Genomic DNA, 23,059 nt, shown 5'->3' on the forward strand with positions numbered 1-23,059 from the left:
GGAGGGTGATGTAGTTGCCCTCCGATCACTTTTGACTCTTGAAATGGGCACTAGAACTCTTGCTTTCCAATCGAAAGCACCCTTTGAAGTTTATACGACGACCATGCGAAGTGCCTCGGGGAAACAGATAAATAAAAAAACATTGCCATTAAAATCAAGTAGCTATAGTCATCAAGTCATGGCTAATTGAAAAATAAAGCCAAAACAAATAGTCCGATTGAGTGAGAGGCAAATCTGGCATTAACCCCTTTATTATGATTGTATAAAAATGATGTTAGTTCATTTGTTAATAGATAAGTCTATCTATTATCTTTCCATGCGTCATTCCTAGGGCAGAGGAACTAAGGTAGATAGTCATAGAACCTATAGTTTTCCAAGTGTTTGGTAAAATGGCACGGGTAAACGGCGGGAGTAATTACCAATACTTGTTTTTTAGCTTTTAGAAAGGCACGCCCACCTAGAGTCTCAGGCAGGTTGACCTAAGATTTTTTTTATTATAATCTTCGTGGTTCCATCAACAATGATCATTAACAATGTCCTAATTTTATTTCGAGTTTTGATTATGTATGTTGTAGCCCACCTTCATTTGGTTGTTTAGGCGAAGCTACTTCCTGACAAGCTGTACCCTGTGCAAGATAGTCTTGCCGTGCTGTGTTTTAACGATTTGTCCTTAAAGGCTTTGCTATTGCAGGAATGAGCTTCAATAATGCTTCCGATGGAGGGGAAGATATATATTGGTAAAAGGACGACATAGCTGCCAGATGACCTCGGATCGATTCTTAAGCCTTGGTATCAGTCAGAGGCACCATTTGGGCCAAATCTTGGGGTGGGCATGGGGCATTTGACAGAACATGAGTCTTTTATTATGAATCAAACCTACTTTCAAAGTTTACAATGATTAATAGCAAATAGCGTAATTACGCCAAGGGTGGTCAGGTAATTACGCTCTTTGGCTAATAGGCATGCAGTTGGTTCAAAGCACCTGAACAGAATGGATTATGATGGACATGATGGATAATTATTTGCCGGAAAAGGGCCCCCTGGAAAATCAGGGATGGGCGTTTGCCCACCCCTAACCCCCTCAAATGGCACCTCTGGTATCAGTGTCTTCAGAAGCTGCTCAATTTTTAATACCTTAGACAGAAACGATGTACGACGTGAATAGAGGTAAGAAGGGCTCATCAGGGAAGAGACTTTTGTATCTCAAGATAACTCATAGCTTCCTGGAACAGGAGGATCTCACTTTGCTGAGATATTCAACCCATGTGAGATAACGGAGATATTTCAATAAACTCAATTAATGATATTTTAATACAATGAAAAACAACCTCTTTTTGAACCGAGAGCAAGTGATCGGAATCAAAATGATAAGGTACAATCTGTCTTGTTAGAGTTCAACAGTTAGCATTTTTGTATTTTTTGTTGAGCACCCAGAAAAGCTTGGCGGAGGTCTTTGCCACCAAAATATATACGTCTTCTTTTCGTTTAGCTTTTTATCAACTGACTGAAAATCATCCTGGTTTCTCGTTTATAGGTTTTTATTTGCTTTTTTTTTTACAAAAGTTTACGTTTTTTCTTTTCGTTTTGCCCTTTTTTCAACTGACTGAAAATCCTCCCCGTTTCTTCATTTCTTAAATACTTTGATTTCAAAATAGGATATATTCCCTGTTGATTTTTTAAAGAATAAATTGAATAGAAAAAAAAAAAAAAAACAATTTCGACACTCACTTCTCCTGTGAAGTTAGACGGTGAAATCCATTTCAAAAGAATTTTCTCTTTTCTATTGTTATCAGCGTGCGTTACACTGGTTCTTTTTCCATTCCCACAATTACCATAATGACCCGGTCCTTGATGAATCAAAAATTGCCCAAATGAGCCGTCCACATTCTCTGATTGTGCTTGAACAAAAAACCCTTTAAATGGGACACCATCGGTGGATCTGAGCGTTACTGAAAGAAAAAGAAATTGCTGTTTTAATTAAGAATATTAATGGAAAAGATAAAGATACTCGAATGGTATCTCTGTTACATTTGTAATGTACTTTTGCTCAGGGGTTCCAATTCCCAAAAATTTACAATCTCTTAATAATTCCCGACTGATTACGAGTCAAAGGTACACTATTCTTATATTGTCGAATTTTGGGTGAGGGAGTTGTTGGGGACATCGAATTGAGAGTATCACTTTGGAGGCTTTAGCCGTATAGATTGAAACCACATGTATTAATGCTACCTTACCTTTGTTCTATCTTGGCTTCTAAATGCTTTCAGGTCACGAAGGAGTAGTTAATTACTTCTTTGATTACTACCGTAAAGAAGTCATCTCATTGAGGCCTTGGAGAGGGGTCTGGTATGCAGTGTTTTCACGAATCATTTTGGTAGGTCCAATTGAGGCTTTATTATGGGTCCACGTGTACGGCAGGATTCCTCTGGTAAGCAAATTTAATGCTGTATTTGTTAATTTGCTCACATTGATTCTTAGAGCATGACGGAAGTATTTCCGTCGATGGACACCCTAGACGCCGTTTAGATTCAAATTGACTACTTGTAAATTTTGTAACCATCTGTTCTATGTGATCCCCCTGGTGAAAAAAAAAATTTGGGAGACACGTGGTTTTTTTTACAATGTTAATGCACGTGAATTAACTATGATATTTTAAAATAAGTTTGGTCTAGTCAACCAGGATTTCCTGGTTAACGAAGATGTTGTTATTATCAGCAGTAAAAAAAAAATCCATAAAATATATTCTTCAAAGAAACGTAAAGAGCTATATAAAACCGAAGACGAGCTGAAGTGAAATCAAATAGTAATTCAAGCGTAAAATGAGCCTAAATCCCTATCAGTAATAGATTTAAAACCCGAAAACGAAGTCCCATTGCTTTTGCAGTATATTTAGTGCCAATTCCGAGGGGTCATTCCCTTCCCGCCACCTGGTGAACATCTTGAAGTAAAAAGTGTGCCGCATAGCTACGCCATGCGTGGCAAAGTCCCACAGCACTTGATACATTTCTACAACGTTCGCACGCGTCACTTGACATGCGTGACTTATAGAAAAGTCAACGTCGCCTCTGTCAACCCGGACCCAAGCTGTCTGATTTTACCGTTGTTAGAATGAGTACTTCGGTAATGAGTACTCAGAAGAGTTGTTTCGATAATAGTCCATCTGAAATACGATTTTCAAATTTGTCTATTCTGGACCAAGAACATAGCAAAAAATTTTCTTTCGGGGATCAGAAATAGGTGCTCATAAAAAGCCCAAAATTTTCTGAAAAACTGATACACAAAATATAATAGCTCCCCCAAAAATTGTAAAATTATCAACATTGATAAAAAAACAGACTTATGATTAAGATTTTCCAGAAACGTGCTTGACCTTTTTTTTAGGTACAAAAGTGCTGCAGAAGAATTTTCGCAAAATCCACCCGTTAGAGACCTTCTTTTCAAAACTAATGGTAATATATCTGGGCCATATTAAATTCTAAATAAAAAATAATGGGTTGTTTTTATTGATATGAATTGAGCTCTAACCACAGACAATTTACTGTCTTTCCATACCGCAATCTGATTTCTAACAAAGGACGCAAGTCCAATTTTTAAAAACGATATATACTAAGCTTCAAACTTTTGATTTCATTTTTTAAGATTTTTGAACTGCTTTAATCCATTGTCAAAATAGAGATTCATCATTTGTAGTAATTGCAAATTTTCGTTTTTGGGGCCTTTTTACTAACATTATATTACTAGTTCCGTTCGAAAACGTTTTCTCTCTTAAGGTTTTTCAATTATTGCAACACCCTGTTAGTATATATACAAATATTTTTTATTTACCAGCTTTTTGCTGTTTACACAATTTAATGCCTTTTCATACTGTAATATCTTTTCAAAGATATTTGATTATTAAAGCTAGATCAATTTCTAACAGCGATATATACTAAACTTGAAACTTTTGGTTTTCTTTTTTAAGGTTTTTTTATTGTTGTAATTGCTTGTCAAAATAGACAATCATCATTTGTAATTATTGCAAATTTTTGATTTTTTGGGCCTTCCTACTAATATTACGCAACTGGTTGCGTTTCTGACAGTCGATTTCCAATAACGATATGTACTAAGCTTGAAAGTTTTGATTTTATTTTTAAAGTTTTTGATTGTTTTAATCCCTTGTCAAATATCGAATCATCATTTGTAATAATTGCAGATTTTCGTTTTTTGGCCTTCCTACTGAGATTATTTAATCGGTTGCATTCAAACCTGTAAGCTTAACCACGTAGCGAGTGGATTTTATCTAAAAAAATGAACTAATTTAAAACTTTCAGGCATTCTTCTAGTTTGAATTAAAACATTAAAATTATTGCTATATAAACATTAAACATTAAAAGTATTTTTGCAGTTTACGTAATAACTTCAGCGATTGTGAAATGAACTTGAATTCTTTTCAACTTTTTGTTATGTCTTAAAAAGACATTGCCTATACTTACGAGAAAAGAAATTCGGTAATGATGTTTTTCTTACAACGATTTCTACTATGCTTCAAACTTTGGGTTTTCTTTTTTAAGGTTTTTGAATTGTTGTAATTTCTTGTCAAAATATATGCAAATATTTTTGTAATCACCAGTTTCTTTGCTCTTTAAGCAATTCAATATAAACTTATCCATATACTAGCTGTTGGGGTGGCGCTTCGCGCCACCCCAACACCCAGTTGGTGGGGGCGCTTTGCGCCCCCCAATTCCCGCCGCGCGCGTAAGTCGTTACGCGCCATATTAGCTACGCGCCATTGTAGTTGTGTCCCTGTGTCCCACCTGTGAATAAAGATATATATATATATATATATATATATATATATATATATATATATATATATATATATATATATATATATATATATATATATATATATATATATATATATATATATATATATATATATATATATATATATATATATATGTATATATATATATATATATATATATATATAATGTATATATATATATATATATATATATCTATATATATATATATAATGTATATATATATATATATATATATATATATATATATATATATATATATATATATATATATATATATATATATATATATATATATATATATATATATATATATATATATAACTACGTAAAACTTTCGAATATACAACATTCTTGGCTGTCCCATTGTCTGTGCATATAAATAGATTGTCAGGTTTACCGACTCTCGAACATGCAACATATAATTGTCCATGGGAAAAACAATCTGTATTCAGATCTATACCTCATTATTCTAATGATTGCCCTTGAGCTTTGTTGATGGTGATTGCTAATCGAACATTCCCTGTGTCCCCGTCGTCATTTATATATCCCCCTGTGCCCCCCGGCGTCCCCGTTATTGTTGTTTCCCTGTGTCCCTCCCGGTGTCCCGGACGTCATTTGTGTTCCGGTGTCCCGGTCTGTAATTTCTCTTTGAATGTCCTGGTCGTCATTTATATTCCCTGTGTCCCGGTCGTCATTTGTGTCCCGGTGCTTTGTTGATGGTGATTGCTAATCAAACATTCCTTGTGTCCCGGTCGCTTTCTCTTTGAGTGTCCCGGTCTTGTGATTCCTCAGCACGCTTTCTTTTCTTACTTTCTCTATCAGCAGCAAGTTTTTTGGCATAAACTCTTTGAGCAGCTTCATCGGCCGGTCGTCATTTGTGTCCCGATTTCCCGGTCTGTAATTTCGTCAGTCGACAAACATGACGTTAGTCGACACACAAACATGACGCCACTCGACACACAGACATCTTATTTTTATATATGTAGATGTCTCGGTGTCCCGGTCGTCATTTGTGTCCCGATGTTCCAGTCTGTAATTTCGTCAGTCGACAAATATGACGTCAGTCGACACACAAACATGACGTCACTCGACACACAAACATGACGTCACTCGACACACAGACAACTTATCTTTATATATATATATATATATATATATATATATATATATATATATATATATATATATATATATATATATATATATATATATATATATATTTATGAGCTATTTTGCAAACTCGTTTAGTGCTAAATAAGACGAGAATACACAGCTTTGAAAACATCATTTTTAATGTTCTGTTTCAATCTTATGTTAATTGTATGCTATTCCGAAAGCTCTTGTAATGTTTATGCGTAGGAAGGGCTCTTTAAGAATTTTCCATTGTTTGTAAGCTCTTCAGCTCCTCGATGCTGCATTGCTTAAACTCTTCCCTTTCACAAAGAAGCTGAGACTTGTCGTCACACAGAATTATAAGCTTTCTAGAAAGCCTTGGATGGCGAGAATGATAATCCCTGACGCTTTGAGATTCCTTAGAAATTCCATCTTATGAAGATTTTTCTCATAAGTGAATAAGTGTTTTCTGATGCTTGAATATTTCTTGTGCTTGCACATTACTTTGATATAATTAACATTATTAGAAGGGGGGGGTGATTTCAAATATCCTGGAATATAGTTGTATAAGGGGAATGACAATTGAAGGAATAAATTCAGAGCCTAAATTATGCCCCTTCAAGAGATTTCAAACTCCTATCTCCAATAAAGTATCCTGTTCAACATTTGTTGAGTTAAGCAATGTTCGACTTTCATGTGTAAAGTTTTTTGCTTTATCAATCAAAATCAAAGTTTAAAGCTTATCAGAACAGATAGTAAATTGGAAAAGTAGTTTTTGTTGTCTGTATAAAGTCTGGCAAAAGGTACAAAAGAACGACGAATAGTAAATATAGATGGCGTTTGGGAAGAAAATAATTGTTGTTATAGGTTTTGCACCCATTTTAATTTTCTGAAGTAAAGTTTGACGCCCAAAGCACAACTGTTGATGAAAGCACAACTGTTGATGGCCAAAAAGCACAGCTGTTGATGGCCGAAAAGCACAACTGTTGATGGCCAAAAAGCACAGCTGTTGATGGCCGAAAAGCACAACTGTTGATGGCCGAAAAGCACAACTGTTGATGGCCGAAAAGCACAACTGTTGATGGCCGAAAAGCACAACTGTTGATGGCCAAAAAGCACAGCTGTTGATGGCCGAAAAGCACAACTGCTGATGGCCGAAAAGCACAACTGTTGATGGCCGAGATTTACGGATGACACGTGTTACTCCTTGATCTAAAGCCCAATTGTACCCCAGAAATTGAAATGGGGTGTAATTAGCGTAAATATTGTAATTAACTAACTATTGAGAGTACTAAGAAATAGATATACCTTTAGAATCAGAGTGAATTCAACTATAGCTGTTTATTTGCGTCGGAAATGAACTTACCCCCAACCCTATCTTTAATATTTAAATACACATCCTGAGTTGTATTTATGTAATAAATTTTCCATTGTTATCATAAATTGTTAATTCAACTTGAAGAAAAGAATGACTTAGGATCTTTCTACGCAGGAATTTATCATAAGGAAAGAGAATTTCCATGAAGGGGGCGCAGCATTTTATAACATTATTAAAAAAAAAAAAAAAATAAATGAAATAAAAATTTCAGCTGAAAGTAATGAGCAGAATTAAAACTTAAAACGAACAGAAAATATTATGTACATAAGGAGGTTCGTTTTCTCTACAATATCTTTCTCTTTACGCTAAAGTATTTTGAGTCATTTCAACTATTTATTCTACGGCCTTTGTTAATCAGGGGTCATTCTAAAAAAATTGGGATAAAATTCAAGATCTGGTGTAAAGAGTGAGATATTGGCGAGGGGGTGAACCCCTTATATACGTAATAAAAATACATAAATATAAAAGTTCATTACTTAAGTGAATTCGTAATTTACGTATAATTGTTACTAACAAAACATTTCCAAAAAAAAATGAAAAATTCTAGCTGCATTTTTAAGTAACCAAAAATTGGAGGGCAACTAGGCCTCCTCCCTCACCCCCTTTTTTCATCAAAATTGTCCGATTAAAATCCCGAGAAAACTATTTAGCAAAAAAGAATTAATGTGCAAATTTATCTTCAATTATTCATGTAAGGTGAGCCAAAATCAAAACATGCATTAGTTCAAAATCGTTCAGAAATTGAATAGAAAAAAAGCAAGTTTTTTTTAACTGCAAGTAAGGAGCGACAATAAAACTTAAAACGAAAAGAAATTTTTCTTATAGGAAAGGGGTTGTCCCCTTCTCATCGCCTTGTTCTTTACGCTAAAGCTCTTTATTGTTTTAAAAAGTAGAGCCGTGACAAAGAGTCAAACATTAGCGTAAAGAGCGAGGCGTCGAGGACAATTTCTGTTCGTCTTTAGTTTTAATGTCGCTCCTTACTTGCAGTTAAAAAACTTTTTTTTATTTAATCTGGATAAAAAGCCAATTCTTCTTATGTATTTCTATACTTATCAAAATTCTGTTTTAAGAGTTCTGGTTACTATTTGACAGAGTCACTCCTTGCTTACAGCTCGTTACCATGAAATATTTGAAACATGGACGGTGGTGTCGAGTGCACGATAAAACAGATTTTTCTTACTAGAATCGCTAATTTATTGTCATATCTATTCTAAAACACATTTAGGCTGGAGCGTATCATTGGACAAAGGCTATTGTGTTTAGCCCAAATAGGCGTCCTGAAATGACAGAGCTCTGGACCTAGGGTGGTTTTGATCCCAGCCCATCTAGATGTAAGCATTGGGGCCAAGTTAAAACAAAATCCTTGAGCTACAAGCTCAATTTTCAACATATAACCGAAAATGGTATGAACCAGCAAATGTTTTATTGAGGATAGAATTAAGCCTTATTTAATGGTAGGATATTTTCACAGTACCGATAACAAAGTTGGCCTGTGCTAAGTAAAAATCCCATAAATTGCTTATACTTGAAAGTGTTGGAGAGAGCAAACAAAAACATGGGGGGAAATTCAGTTTAGAGGGGGCAATTTGAAGTCTATGTGTAGCTACTGCCCTAATGCCCCATTATGTACTCTCTGTTTAGTGAAGCAATAATAATATTTGTGGTAAAATATAAAGCAGTTCATATAATTGATCTACGAACATACTCTTTCTTAATTTTTTATACTCTTTCTTAATTTCTTATGTTCTTTCTGAATAAAATAATCAATTTTTTGGCATATTCAATTCAAAGCCTTTTTGGACCCTTGAAAATGATAATTTCTTAATATGTCGTTTGGGTACAAAAAGGCTTAAAACATTGGTTTCAAACTTGCTATTTCATTATATTTTATTAAAATTGTTTAGTCCAAAAGCATTGATCTGTCACAAATAGGTCAGACAAAAAAGATTCAAAACAATTTCTTTATTTTTCCATCCGCTTTGTTTCTTCTGTTGGTTTTCATATTTCGAAAACGATAGTTTTTAGGTGATCCGATAGAATAAGACGAAAACAGGCTGCAATCGTTTTAAATTTTCTATTTAAGTTGATCTTAACAAATCAATGTTTGCGAAATATTTAATTTTTACAAAATGGGTTTATAATTAAATAATAAGTTTGAAACAAAGGTTTTATCCCATTTTTATATCAAAAAACCTAGAAAGAAATTATTATTTTCAAAGGTCCAAAAACGGATTTTGTGAGAAAAACGCTAATTATACTCAGAAAGAGCATAAAAATGGCATCATATGCCATCTTCACTTTACTTGTTGGTCACTTTATTTGTTCTTTGTAGGAATTATTTCTTACTTTATTTTTATCCCATTTTTATAACGAAAAACATTAAAAATAAATTATTATTTTCAAAGGTCCTAAAACAGATTTTGCGAGAAAAGTGCTACTTATACTCAGAAAGATAATTATACTAATTATACTAGAAAGTGCTAATTATACTCAGAAAGAGCATAAGAAATTGAATTATAATTGTACTCAAAAAGAGCATTTGTTGGTCAATTATATGACCTGTACAATATTTGCAAGTACTGCTTGAAAAGCGGGATTGTAGCTGTACCTGAAAAATAGTGTCAAAAACATAATTTTCCCATGAGGGGGGGGGCATTCAAACTTATTCCAGGAGACTTTCCTACTCGCAAACATGATCTAATTACTTACGTGTAACGACATGTGGTCCATTTTTCTTTCTGTTCTCCATAGGTTCATCCTTTCTAAGAGGTGCGTGTACCAGATTTGGTTCAGCTTCGAATACTATTTGTGAGTTCTCATTACTCTGTGGTCTTAGACCGTGGCCAGGTACCATACTATTACAAGCCAAAGACGGCACGCCATTTGGGAATGCTCTAACAACACTTACAACAATAAAGAGTGTGTAAATCATTTTTAGTATTAATCCCTACAAAGCAGACATAGAACTAGCCTTGTGGTCTTTTTTACAGGTAAGATTTTATTTTAATTTTTATGTACTCAATTCCGTATTATTATGCATAATGAGATTATCTGCATTATCTTTTGACTTCCTGATTTTTCGACTTCCTGGCGTGGCTGTTATAAACTTGAAATAACTCATTAAAGCTCGCGATAATAGATCATGGCCTCAAAATATTTTTCATGGTCATTAAAAAACGATCTTTCATATATCCTCTCATGATACCTTGTCAGCAATCTAGGTCATCTAAAAAAAATTTAATGGTTTTAAAGTAGCACACGCATAGTTAGGTAAAATCATAATTCAGAAACATGATAAACCTTCCGGGAAAAGGATTTACCAGGAGTAGGGGGTGGGGGTGAAAAAAAGAAAAAAAATTATGCTTATTTCTAGGTAAAAAGTCTTAAATTTGGGATAAAGTTTCTCAACAACTAACCCTTTATGGTGTGCTCAACTGCAAGACCAGACACGTAAACGTGCATTCATTTTTCTTTCTTTTTTTGAAAGGTAAAAGAATTTTACCTTGGCAAAGATTTTACTACCGTTTTATGAGTCATAAAATTATTGGAGGCGGGCTAATCTGAAAACAATCACCCCACCCCTTCTCTTCAACCCCCCGAAAGTTTTTCAAAGCTTCGTAATAATCTTTAACCCTTTAGGACTGTAGAATTTTTACTTATATACCCACGCATATAAATTCGTTTTGAGCCTCCAAGCTCCCCGTAAAAATGTACGCACGGGAAAAAGTAGCCGCACTCCTAAGGTAAAGTCACAGCCGCGGTACAACGCAGTAAAACGACCTCGTGAAAAAAACAAGAAATGAACTGAACTACGAGCCAGCAGCCCAAATGGTAGTTTAATCAAAGCCTTTGGTGTTAAAACATTTTTCGCTCAAATTTGTTCTGCTTACCGAACCATAAGAGACGAGCAAATGAGTGGCATTATTAACAATTGTAGTATGGACGAAATCATAGAGGTGCCAGAAACAGCAGTATATACAATCCGAGGGCTATGTAACAACTGTGCCTCAACCCCAGATGAACTCCCCGTGAAATTACTGTAAGTTTATTCACCTTTTCTATCCAAGCCAATCGCATCAGTAATACACCTGTGTTTCACAGAACAATTATTTACAGTGTGAAGCCGCACATGTCCGAGTCATACCAAAAGTTAAGTCACCCCAGTCCTGTGATCAACTGAGACCCATATCAATAACTCCCAGCTTAGCGATAGTAGCTATGGGTTTTATTTACCCCTCTCTGTCACAACAAATTGCACCTTCGATAGATCCCTACCAACATGGCTGCACACAAGGCAATAGTACGGCAGTGTATCTAGTGAAGGTGTATCACTCATTTGTCAAGTGGTTGGACTCTTCTAGTAATATTTTTGATTTACTTTTGAGGGACTACATAAAAGCATTTGAGGATCTACAAGTCAAATACTACTACAAGTGAGAGAGTTACTACGGGGACGGCAGCAATCAGGTTATCCTTTCCCGAAAATACTTGCTTTTTGTGGTCAGAACTAACATGCGGCTGCCCCTAAGGAGCGAAAGTAGCTGCTCTTCTATTCCTTGCCCTCACCAACCCAATCATATTCGAAAAGTATTTTAAGTTCTTTGATAATTTGTCTGTGCTTCTCACGTACACAACACATAATCCGGTAGCAAAATCAATGGTAGTTTACCATTTGAGAATCCTGGAAAGCCCTCAAACGTAATTTACCTCCAATGCATCGCAAAAATCACTACGAATCTTAAAAAAACCTGCACACAAAATAATATGTATATTGTATTTACCAATAGCCTCAAAATCATAAATCTCCCAAGTTCTGGTAAAGATAAAACACTTTTGAAGAATACCTCCTTATTAGCAATGACCTAGGCATAAAGAAGGTAGTTCGAGAAGCAATTGAAATCAGACTTAAGATTAATAATAATATTTCTTTAAATCGGAACTATGGGGAAAATTCACTAAATGCTCTATACACAAATTTAATTAAAACCGATCTTACAAAATATTTTCATAAGCCAGTAGATATTAACACAGAACCAGTCACAAATAGACCTTTGAGGTCAGCTGCCAGAAAAAGTAAAATTAGCTCTAAAAACATGTTTTCAATTATTCATATTTTATTTCAATGAATTGCCTCGTTTCATATTACCTTATTTATCAGTCCTGATTGAACTCAGCTGAAGTAAGTATGCTGGGACTGTTTTAGTAATTTTTCATTTTAGTTCTATTGGTCGTATGTTGTTGTAATTTTTTCTTTTTCTGTATATTTATGTTTTGCTGAAAATGGCCCTTGAACGTAGGACCGATATATTCATTCAAATTAGATTTCTACTGTCTGACGAAAAGAATTGCCTATTGTTCTTCTTGTTTTTGATGCTTGTGAATTAATGACATTATAACTAAAAGAGCAGAAATTATTCTGTATAAAAAAAGAGCTATCCCCTCCTTAACGCCTCGCTCTTTACGCCAAGGTTTTATTGTTTTAAAAACCAGAGTTACGATAAAGAGTCAAACTTTACCGTAAAGAGCGAGGTGCTGAGGAGGGGACTGTCTCTTTCATACACGGAATAATTTATGTTCGTTTTAAGTTTTTAAAGTCGTTCCTCACTTTCAATCAAAAAAATTTAATCTATGTTAATTTGATTTATTAAAAATGTAAATTTTATTTTTAGTTCCCAAGCTCTTAATAGTCGTCTGTCAATGAAGTATTTTCTGATCCCCCCCCAACTTTCATTATTTTGTCAGTAATTGTACACAGTTCATTATTAATTTTGGACATAAAATTTTTGGATGTTATATTTCACTAATTTTTTTTTAACTTATTATTGACGATTTCTGTATTTGATATGCGTCTTGTTTCATTAGTTTTTTAACATTTGTATAAGTTATGTTTTCTTTTATTTTGACACAAAAGAAAGATTATGTTAAGACAGCTTCTGCTTGTAATAGTCTTTTGAAAATAAAAAATTATCTTATCTGATAAGGTTAACAGAGAGAGAGGGCTTATCGTTCTTGCCAACAGTTTAATTTGGGCCTGTATTAACGCAGATTACAAGTAATCGCATATTTCAAATCGGGGAGGCCAGTCATAAAAAAAATCGTAATAACTGATTGGCAGTCGGTTTTGGAGTACAACCAGTTGCACTTGAAAAACTTTCAAGGTCAAACTTCAGCCTAATTGGCAGAGGGTTGACGAGTTGGCAATAGCCCTCATCCGCTTTAAGCTTTAACGTCGGTATTTTCTTTTTTTAAAAATGTATTAACCGATGGGCTATGCTTGTTGCATTCTCAAAGACTTTCAAGAAAGCTCAAGTCAAACTTAAGCCTAAACAGAAAGGGGTCTGACGGGTTGGCGATGCTCCTTACCATTTTAAGCTTAAATGTGTCTTTTATTTGGCTATTTAGCTGTTTGATGTTTCTTTTATTTTATTTCAATTGGATTTTTCTTTCTTTTTCTTTTATTAAATTCCGCTTTGAGCAGATATAAATAAAAAGTAGCCTTCTCGTAGTTTCATAGATCCTACCAAAGACAAAATAGCTATATAGCTAAAATGATTGTCGTATGATATTTATACACAGTAGAGCCGTGTATGCCATGGTTTATAAAGGATACCAAAAAGAAAGCACAAACCAACGGGACAAAAATTCAACACACAGTAAATATACTCGTATTTTCTTCTCCTTTCACCTTCTCCCTTTATCCTGCTGATCCTCCAACCTCCAAAATTTTGAGAAGTGCGTCGACCCAAGGGTGAACTTTTAAATATTCCAAATATCCAGTGGGTAGTTACTCTAAGAAATCTTAACCATCCATTCCTTTTCCCTAGCCCTGTTCTAAAAGCCTCATTCCTTGAATCCTAACCCTTCCTAGCCTATCCATTCCTAACCCTTGACAATTTCAAAAAAATTGCTCTAAGCCAACTCAAATGTGAGGATTCTTCAATCTTACAAAAATGAGTTTCAATCTTCTATGAGTACTCTTACAAGTCCCGATAATTGAAGGGGTAAGAAATTTACCCCCTCCTCCTAAATACGTCCCCTTACTCTTAGAAAAAATTCAACTTTTTGGGTATTTCTATTGAAAAATCGCCTTTTTCTATTTCCAGTGAGAAATTAAAAAAACAATATTCTTCCCCCTTGTTACAAAAAATTAAATACCCCCAAACCGTTCTGCCAAAATTTTTGTTAATTGATGCCTTTTACCCTCGTTTCAAAAATTAAGTCCATATTTTAACTGTTTTCTTAAAGTAACATATTTACACCGATAACCGCATGATAACCTCAGAACCTAACTTCTTACCCATAAAATGTTTGTCATTTTTTCGATTCTAACTTCTTTCTATTTAATTCTTTTTATTAAATGCTAGATATCTCTGGGAGATAAAGATGTAGAACTCTATGTTGAACCAGCCACGCCGCGTGCATTCTTAGGGATTAATCACAGAATATTGGAAACGTTTGCTCAAGAACACGGAGATTGTCGCTCTGGAATCTTTCAATAAAACACTCCCCTCGGTTTGATGGAGCGTCTATCTTAACTAATTCTAAGTTTGAAAGGCAATTTGGTAAACTCAATTTATGTATTGGCCAAGTAGTCTCTCTTATGTCAGTTTTGGATATTGCCTTTTAAATTATTAATGTAGTGATTATATTTGTAGGAAGTTGGAGAGAGCTGAAGATAGATAAATTGTAAAAATGGGTAAATGAGACATGTGGCCGCACCCGTTTGACGTATTAGTCTGGCTTCCGCTTGTCTCGAATTCTTCAGAACCTAGGACGACTTTTTACTCAGATGAGCACACAGCTTAGATACCAATACAGTTATGAAAACGATTTATTTTTTGGACATAGTGCGCGATAGCGACTCTAGCGGCTGGAAACAGAAGACTGGTATTGGTATCTAAGCTGTGAATACAGCAAAACAAGATTCTGGTCCCGCCTATGGTGTTGTAGTACGATCTACGTGTCGGAGCGCAGGCTTGGAGGAGGCGCCAAGTTCAGAGCTCTCTACCTAAAGCTTCTCATGGGCAAGATAGGAGTTTTCATAACTGTGTTGGTATCTAAGCTGTAGATGAGCATCGAATTCTCTTGAACCTGCTGTTTTTCGAATTGTTTTTATTTATGAAATTATAAAATTTCACTAAAATAGGTTCAATCAATTCCACTAAAACAACTCCAGATTTGAAGGATGAGTGGTAGAAAACAATTTAATAAAATCTCCGGTTTAAGCATGACAATTTGTAATAGAAAAATTTGATTTCAACAGTAAGAAAGCTCCAAGTTCTGGAGGAACAAGAATTTTGGAGGAAGAGATTACAGCTAAAAAGCAGAAAAAGATCAGACCACCAAAGCAATATGCGAAGAAACGCAAAAACAGTGCAGCCCATAGTGACGACGATGAAAAGGATGGGACGGAGCTTTATTCCGGCTTGCCTGCCTTGAATGACTCATCAAGCGACGAGTCTCTTCATTGTGGAGAGCTTAGAGAGGACTTTGAGTCTTTTGACGTAGAAAATGCTCAATTTGAAAGCTTTGTTCTTGTGAAAGTCGACCTGAGAAAGTCTTAGAAGTTTGATCTTTTCTATATTGGCCAAATCAAAAAAAAAGTGACTGTGACGTGGATGTCTCTTAACCACAGAAATTGAGCACGGTTTACCTTTCCAGATATCGAGGACAAACCATTTGTGTCCTCAGATGACATTGTTCTTGCACTTCCATCGCCTGCTGCTACCGGCGGGACAGAGCGGACAAAGCGAGGTCTCACTTTCAATTACTACCTCAGCTGGTACAAGGTGAGATAAAGAGTGTCCGCTTGTGTACATATTATATGATTTTAAGATTTCTATGTTTCCAAATTTTTAAGTACATTGCATTTTATTGAAAATTAAGTGCTTTCCAAAACCACCCCCATGAAGTCCAAACTCACCCCACACGACGGGGTGACTTCGGACATTTATGAACTTGAATAATTTGAGCTTAGTGCTACAAGACGGAAGATAAGAATCTACAAAAATTTCAAATGAAGCATTAACACATTCCTTCTGTTCAAACAGTTCGTGGTAAGGAGCGAACCGGCTCAATAGTAACCAAAACTCTAAAAATGAAATTTTGATACCAATAGCTACATCAAAAGGATCAAATTTTAATGATGATTTTAAATATATAAGTTTAATCAAGTTTAGTCTTACCCATCAAAAGTTACTAGCCTGAGAAAATTTGCCTTATTTTATAAAATAGGGGGAACACTCCCTAAAAGTCATAGAATCTTGACGAAAATCACAGCATCAGATTCAGCGTATAAGAGAATCCTATTGTAGAAGTTTCAAGCTCCTATCTACAAAAATTTTGTATTTTTTACCAGGAGGCAGATCACGGATGCTTGTTTATTTGTTCGTTTGTTTTTTTCCCCAGGGGTGATCGTATCGACCCAGTGATCCTAGAATGTTGCGAGAGGACTCATTCTAACGGAAATGAAAAGTTCGAGTGCCCTTTTCAAGTGACCAAAAAATTGGAGTGCACCTGGGCCCCCTCCCGCGCTAATTATTTTCGCAAAGTCAACGGATCAAAATTCTGAGATAGCCATTTTATTCAGCGTAATTGGAAAATCTTATAACTATATGTTTGGGAATCAGTTGCTCCCCAACAGTCCCCGTGGGAGGGGCTACAAGTTACAAACTTGGACCAGTGCTTACATACAGTAATTGTTTTTGGGAATTGTACAGACGTTTTCATTGGATTTTTTGGCTGGGGGAGGGGTTGAGAAGAGGGGGATATGTTGGGAGAAGAGGGGGATATGTTGGGGGAACTTTCTATCGAAGAATTTGACATGGGGGAAGAACATTTCCATGAAGGGAGTGCAGGATTTTCTAGCATTATTTAAAAAAATGAAAAAATAGATATGAAAAAGTTTTTTCAACTGGAAGTAAAGAGCAGTATTAAAACTCAAAACGAACAGAAATTATTACGTATATGAGGGGCTCACCTCCTCCTAAAATTTTGCTCTTTACGCTAAAGTTTTTTTTTAGTAATTTCAACTATTTATTCTACGGCTTTTGTGATTCAGGGGTCATTCTTAATGAATTGGGACAAAATTTAAGCTTTAATGTAAAGAGCGAGGTACTGATGAGGGGGTGAGCCCCCTCATATCTATCTATATATATAAAAATAAGTTGTCTGTCTGTGGATCTATGGATCAGGTGACGTCATGTTTCTGTGTCGGCTGACGTCATGAAATTAGTTGTCAGGTGACGTCATGTTTCTGTGTCGGCTGACGTCATGAAATTAGTTGTCGTCATTTTTGCTTTGACGGTGACGTCATTCAAGTTATATAAGACATATGTTCACGTAGAAATCTATTAATGTTTAAGTTTACAATGACTGATGAAGATGCTCAAAGAGTCTATGCCAAAAAACTTGCTGCTGATAGTTCCTCGGCACGCTTTCTTTTCTGACTTTCTCTATCAGCAGCAAGTTTTTTGGCATAGACTCTTTGAGCATCTTCATCAGTCGTTGTAAACTTAAACATTAATAGATTTCTACGTGAACATATGTCTTATATAACTTGAATGACGTCACCGTCAAAGCAAAAATGACGGCAACTAATTTCATGACTTAATTTCAGAACTTAATTTCTGTGTTGACTGACGTCATGAAATTAGTTGTCGTCATTTTTGTTATGACGATGCTTAGTATATTGTAAAACACATTAATTTGGTTAATAATATACAATTTAAAACACCAAAATGAACATGCTGGAGTAGTCACTCGGTGAGAGAGGGTGTCAGAACGGAGAATGAAGGTCCCAGGTTCAAATCCTGGTTAGGCTAAAAAAGGTAAAAATCTAAAAACTAAAAAAAAACTGAAAAAACTAAAAAAGGCAAAAACTACAAAAAAAACTAAAAACTAATAAAAAAAAAATTAAGAATAAAAATAAAAAAAATAAAAAAGATAAAAACTAAAAAAAAAATAAAAAGAAAAAACGAAAAAAAACTAAAAAAGCTAAAAAAAAAGAAAAAAAACTAAAAAAAGGAAAAAAACTGAAAAATAAAGGAGAAAAAGAAAACTAAAAAAATATAAAAAAAAAAATAAAAAAACTAAAAATATAAAAACTTCAAAAAAACTAAAAAGAAAAAAGAAAAAAAACTAAAAAACCTAAAAAAAGGTCAAAACCAATAAAAAAAAACTAAAAGGAAAAAAAGGGAAAAAATTAAAAATTTATTTCATCATATACCAATTCAAAAACGAATGTATACCGGGATGACGACCGGGACACAGGGAATATAAATGACACAACTACAACGGGGACGCCGGGGGGCACAGGGGGATATAAATGACGACCGGGACACCGGGACACAAGGAATATAAATGACTCCTGGGACACTCAAAGAGAAATCAGAGACTGGGACACCGGGACACAAATGACGACCGGGACACAGGGAATATAAATGACGACCGGGACACAGGGACATAACTACAAAGGGGACGCCGGGGTGCACAGGGGGATATATAAATGACGATGGCGACTCAGGGAATGGTCGATTAGCAATCACCATCAACAAAGCTCAAGGGCAATCATTAGAATCATGAGGTATAGATCTGAATACGGATTGTTTTCCCATTGACCATTATATGTTGCATGTTCAAGAGTCGGTAAACCTGACAATCTATTTATATGCACAGACAATGGGACAGCAAAGAATGTTGTATATTCGCAAGTTTTACGTAGTTAAAAACATATATATATATATATATATATATATATATATATATATATATATATATATATATATATATATATATATATATATATATCTATATTCACAGGTGGGACATAGGGACACAACTACAATGGCGCGTAACTAATATGGCGCGTAACGACTTACGCGCGCGGGGGGGCTTGGGGGGTGGCGCCAAGCGCCCCCACCAACTAGGTGTTGGGGTGGCGCGAAGCGCCACCCCAACAGCTAGTATGTAATAAAAAGATGAGATTACAAAAGTTCGTTACATAAGCTAATTTATAAGTTACGTATATCTTTTACTAATAAAAACATTCGTAAAAAATTAAAAGTTATAGTTGCCTTTTTAAGTAATCAAAAAATTGGAGGGAAACTAGGCCTCCTCCCTCGCTCCAAAAAAGTAAAAAAAAATATGCAAATTTCGTTTTAATTATTCCTCTGCGGGGAGCCAAAATCAAAACATGCATTGATTCAAAAACGTTCAGAAATTAAATAAAAAAACAAGCTTTGTTAACTGAAAGTAAGGAGCGACTTTAAAACTTAAAATAAACAGAAATTACTTCGTATATGAAAGGGGCTGTTTCCTCATCAACGTCCCGCTCTTTACGCTAAAGTTTCTTACTGTTTTAAAAAGTAGAGTTGAGAGAAAGAGTCAAACTGTTTTTTTTTTTTTTATTTATTTAGAAACTAGTAGCTCCTTTGAGAGAAAGAGTCAAACTTTTGCGTAAAGAGCGGGACGTTGATGAGGAAGCAGCCCCTTTCATATACAAAGTAATTCCTGTTCGTTTTAAGTTTTAATGTCGCTCCTTACTTTCAGTTAAAAAAAACTTTTTTTTTATTTATTTATTCAGCAAAGAACGGAACTAAGAAAGTGACTGGAGTAGAAGCCACAACCAACCCAAAATTTCTGTCCGAACCAATCCCAACCTTCCCTATAAACTAATATCAATTAGGCAAAAATTGCCTATGGTGAAAATTTCCAATGTGTTTTTAAATTCACCGTGAGCGCATATTATTGTTCTTACACACACAAAAAAAAATTAGTTTTGTTCTTCAGTGTAATGATTCTTTATTTTCTTTTGGTAATTATTTTTATCAATTTTTAGCATTCTCGTTATTTCTATCATATAGGATTACCTGTCACTTTCTGAATGTCCTGAGAGTTACGTCAAGGAGAGTCCGGTCAACGCTAGAAGCCCTTGATCTATCAATATGCATCCTTTTAAGGAACCTTTGCCATGCAAGCCGCTTATCTTTGATGCGGCAATAAACATGAGTAGTAACGGCACTGTACCTTCCAAGACGCCCATAGGCGTGTATAATTGGAGCTACTAGTCCCTCAGGACGTTATTACGCGTACCTTGGTCTTACAAAATACTATAGTGCACCTCTAGTGGTATGAACACCTGATTTTTACTAAATAGGGTGTGTTTACTTTTACAATTGTTTTCTTTGGTTGTTACGTAAACGTAATAGGAATTTGTTTACTTATGCAAATGATTTGTTTCGTAATAGGACTTGTTAGAGTCCTCTAAAAATATAACTGCTACATAATAGTTTTTTGACTGTTTAAAAACCTAGGGGTATAGGGAAAACATTCAGGTCCTCCGCCAAATCCTGATGTCGTTGGATGTTCTGTAATAGGAACTGTTTGAAATTAGAGCCCCGCCAAATCAAGATAAATACGTCCACATTACATCATAGTCTCTTTGATTGTTTTAAAACACCTACAAGAGCCAGGAAAAACTTTCAGAGCTCCCGCCAAATCGTGTGCTCTTTGGTTGTTCCGCAACATGGAATATTTCCTTTGAGAGATTTCAAGACATTTTATAAGACATTTTTCTTCAAGACATTTTTCAAGACGCAGTTCAAGAAGTTTTAAGACATTCCAAGACGTTTTTAATTGTAAAAGTTGGCTGCATGGACGCAACCTGCGGTGTCCGTCATCATCACTTAGTGTTTTCTCACGTTTGAAAGCCCCAATAGTTATATTTAGTTTGAACTTTGGGAGAATATTATTTCACTATTAGATTAGGATAGAGCTACCCCACGGTAGCTTCAGCCATTGTGGCATTATTTGGCCAGCCCTTGTGGCATCAAAATGGAATACATCATCATTTCTAAGGCATCTTCAGCTTTTTATTCAAAAATATGCTTATAGGTCTAAAATTTACCATTGTTTGCATAAATATTCTGATAGATCAAAAAGTTGCAATAGTTTTTTTTTGAACAGCGGGACTTGCACTTCGTTATTAGAATGAGATACTCCAAGGCGATTCACGCAACTGTGACATTGTGGCTGGCCCCTGATATCCCTGTGATACATATTATCATACCTAAGGCATTTCAACAGTATCTCTACAAAATAAGCCATTTACACAATCGAAAATGAAAAGATTCTTCGTGCAAAAAATTAATCTTACAAATTCAAAAAATTCTTCTCAAAATTCTAAAATAGTTCTAATATTAATATAGTTGGTGCACAACAAAGAATACGTGATGCAAAAGACAAAAATTCTAGCAACATCCCAATAGTTCTTATAGAATACAAGAACTTCAAGCATAATCCAAAATCATTCCTAAAAAGAAAAAAAATATTCTTAGAAAATACAAAAATAATTTGCACAATTCTAACGTAGTTTAATGAAATGATAAAACAGTTGGTGCAAAACAAAGAATACTTGCTACAGAACACAAAAATTCTAACAGCATCCCAAACACTTCTTATGGAATGCAAAAAGTTCAAACATAATCCAAGTAATTCCTTTCATATGAAAATAATTCTTACAAAATACAAAATACTCTGCACAATTCCAAAATAGTCTTAATAAAATAAAAAATAGTTGGTGCAGAAGACAAAATACTTGCTACAAATTGTAGAAATTCTGAACTTCTTATAGAATATAAAAAAGCTCAAACATAATCCAAAAGAATTCATACAAAATAAAAATAAAAATCTTACGAATTACGAAAATACTTTGCATATTTCTAAAATAGTTGGTGCAGAACACAAAATACTTGCTACGACACACTAAAATTCTAACAACATCCCAAATACTTTTATATAGAATAGAAAAAAGTTTTCATATAATCTAAAATAATATAATATAATCAAAGATGCAAGAAGGCCAGTGATAGTTTGGCACGTTGGTACGAATTAAGTTGGTGTATCAAAGAGGAATCGCTTGCAAAAACATGAATTAACGGATTTGATATGAATTTTACTATTAGAAAAATAATGTTTGTAGTACCTTTTTTCTGTGTTTTAAGGGCCAGCCAAATAGTGCAATGGTCGCTTAAATTGTTTCAACTAGTATGTTCTGCAGCCTCTTGTTAAGGTGGGAGGTCTTAAAAGAATCTTTTGACTGAAGAGGGGGGATTAAATGTAATATTCAGTCAAAGAAACGAGGAACTTCATTAAAAGACCGCAAAATATCTCAATTTGGCTTAAATTTACCTCTCACAAGATTATGTAAAATTTGAAAAGAAAATATTAATCAAGTTGCGCTTGTCAATTGGGAATGTATAGTCTGGGTTCAAAGAAACGAGGCATTTTCATTTAATATCCTTAAGAATTATCTTAATGTGCTTTAAATTTAGCTCTAATAACAAGCCTCTCCTCAGGAATTGGTTGGTAGGATCCCTACCTTTCTCTAAATCATTTTTTTTGCTTTTATTTTAGCTTTTATAAGCTTTTTTATGTTTTTTTTCATTTTTTTTTTTAGTTTGAATTGCCTTTTTCTGTGTTTTACTGGTCAACCATATATTGCCATGGTGGTGTGAAGTATTTTTGGAGGGGGGAGGCAACAAGAAGGAGTTTGCTTACGAAAAACACATGCAAATAGACAAATAAAAGTAGTACCTTTAGGTTACTATTTTGTGCTATTTCGTAAAGTGCTATATCCAGCTTTTCTGAAACTGCAAACTCCCTCCACTTCCCACTCATGGTTGTTCCAGATATAGCACTAATAACTTACTTCTCATTAATTTAAACTCACGATACGTGATAGAGTCTTTCTTCAAACGGA

At 34.7% G+C, this 23,059-nt stretch overlaps 1 protein-coding gene across 1 annotated transcript in view; it reads right to left on the bottom strand.

Annotated features, from left to right (window-relative positions):
- LOC136027892 (putative defense protein 3) overlaps nucleotides 1-23,059 on the bottom strand; it is a 90,308-nt gene that overhangs the window by 21,467 nt on the left and 45,782 nt on the right. Inside the window, exons 2-3 of the mRNA XM_065705321.1 lie at nucleotides 10,009-10,202; nucleotides 1,729-1,949 (exon numbers count right to left, since the gene is read on the bottom strand). Of these exons, the coding sequence (XP_065561393.1) occupies nucleotides 1,729-1,949; nucleotides 10,009-10,202 (415 nt within the window). The remainder of the gene's footprint in view (nucleotides 1-1,728; nucleotides 1,950-10,008; nucleotides 10,203-23,059) is intronic.

Source organism: Artemia franciscana, chromosome 6 (genome assembly GCF_032884065.1).
Source record: "Artemia franciscana chromosome 6, ASM3288406v1, whole genome shotgun sequence".
NCBI classification, from domain to species: Eukaryota; Metazoa; Arthropoda; class Branchiopoda; order Anostraca; family Artemiidae; genus Artemia; species Artemia franciscana.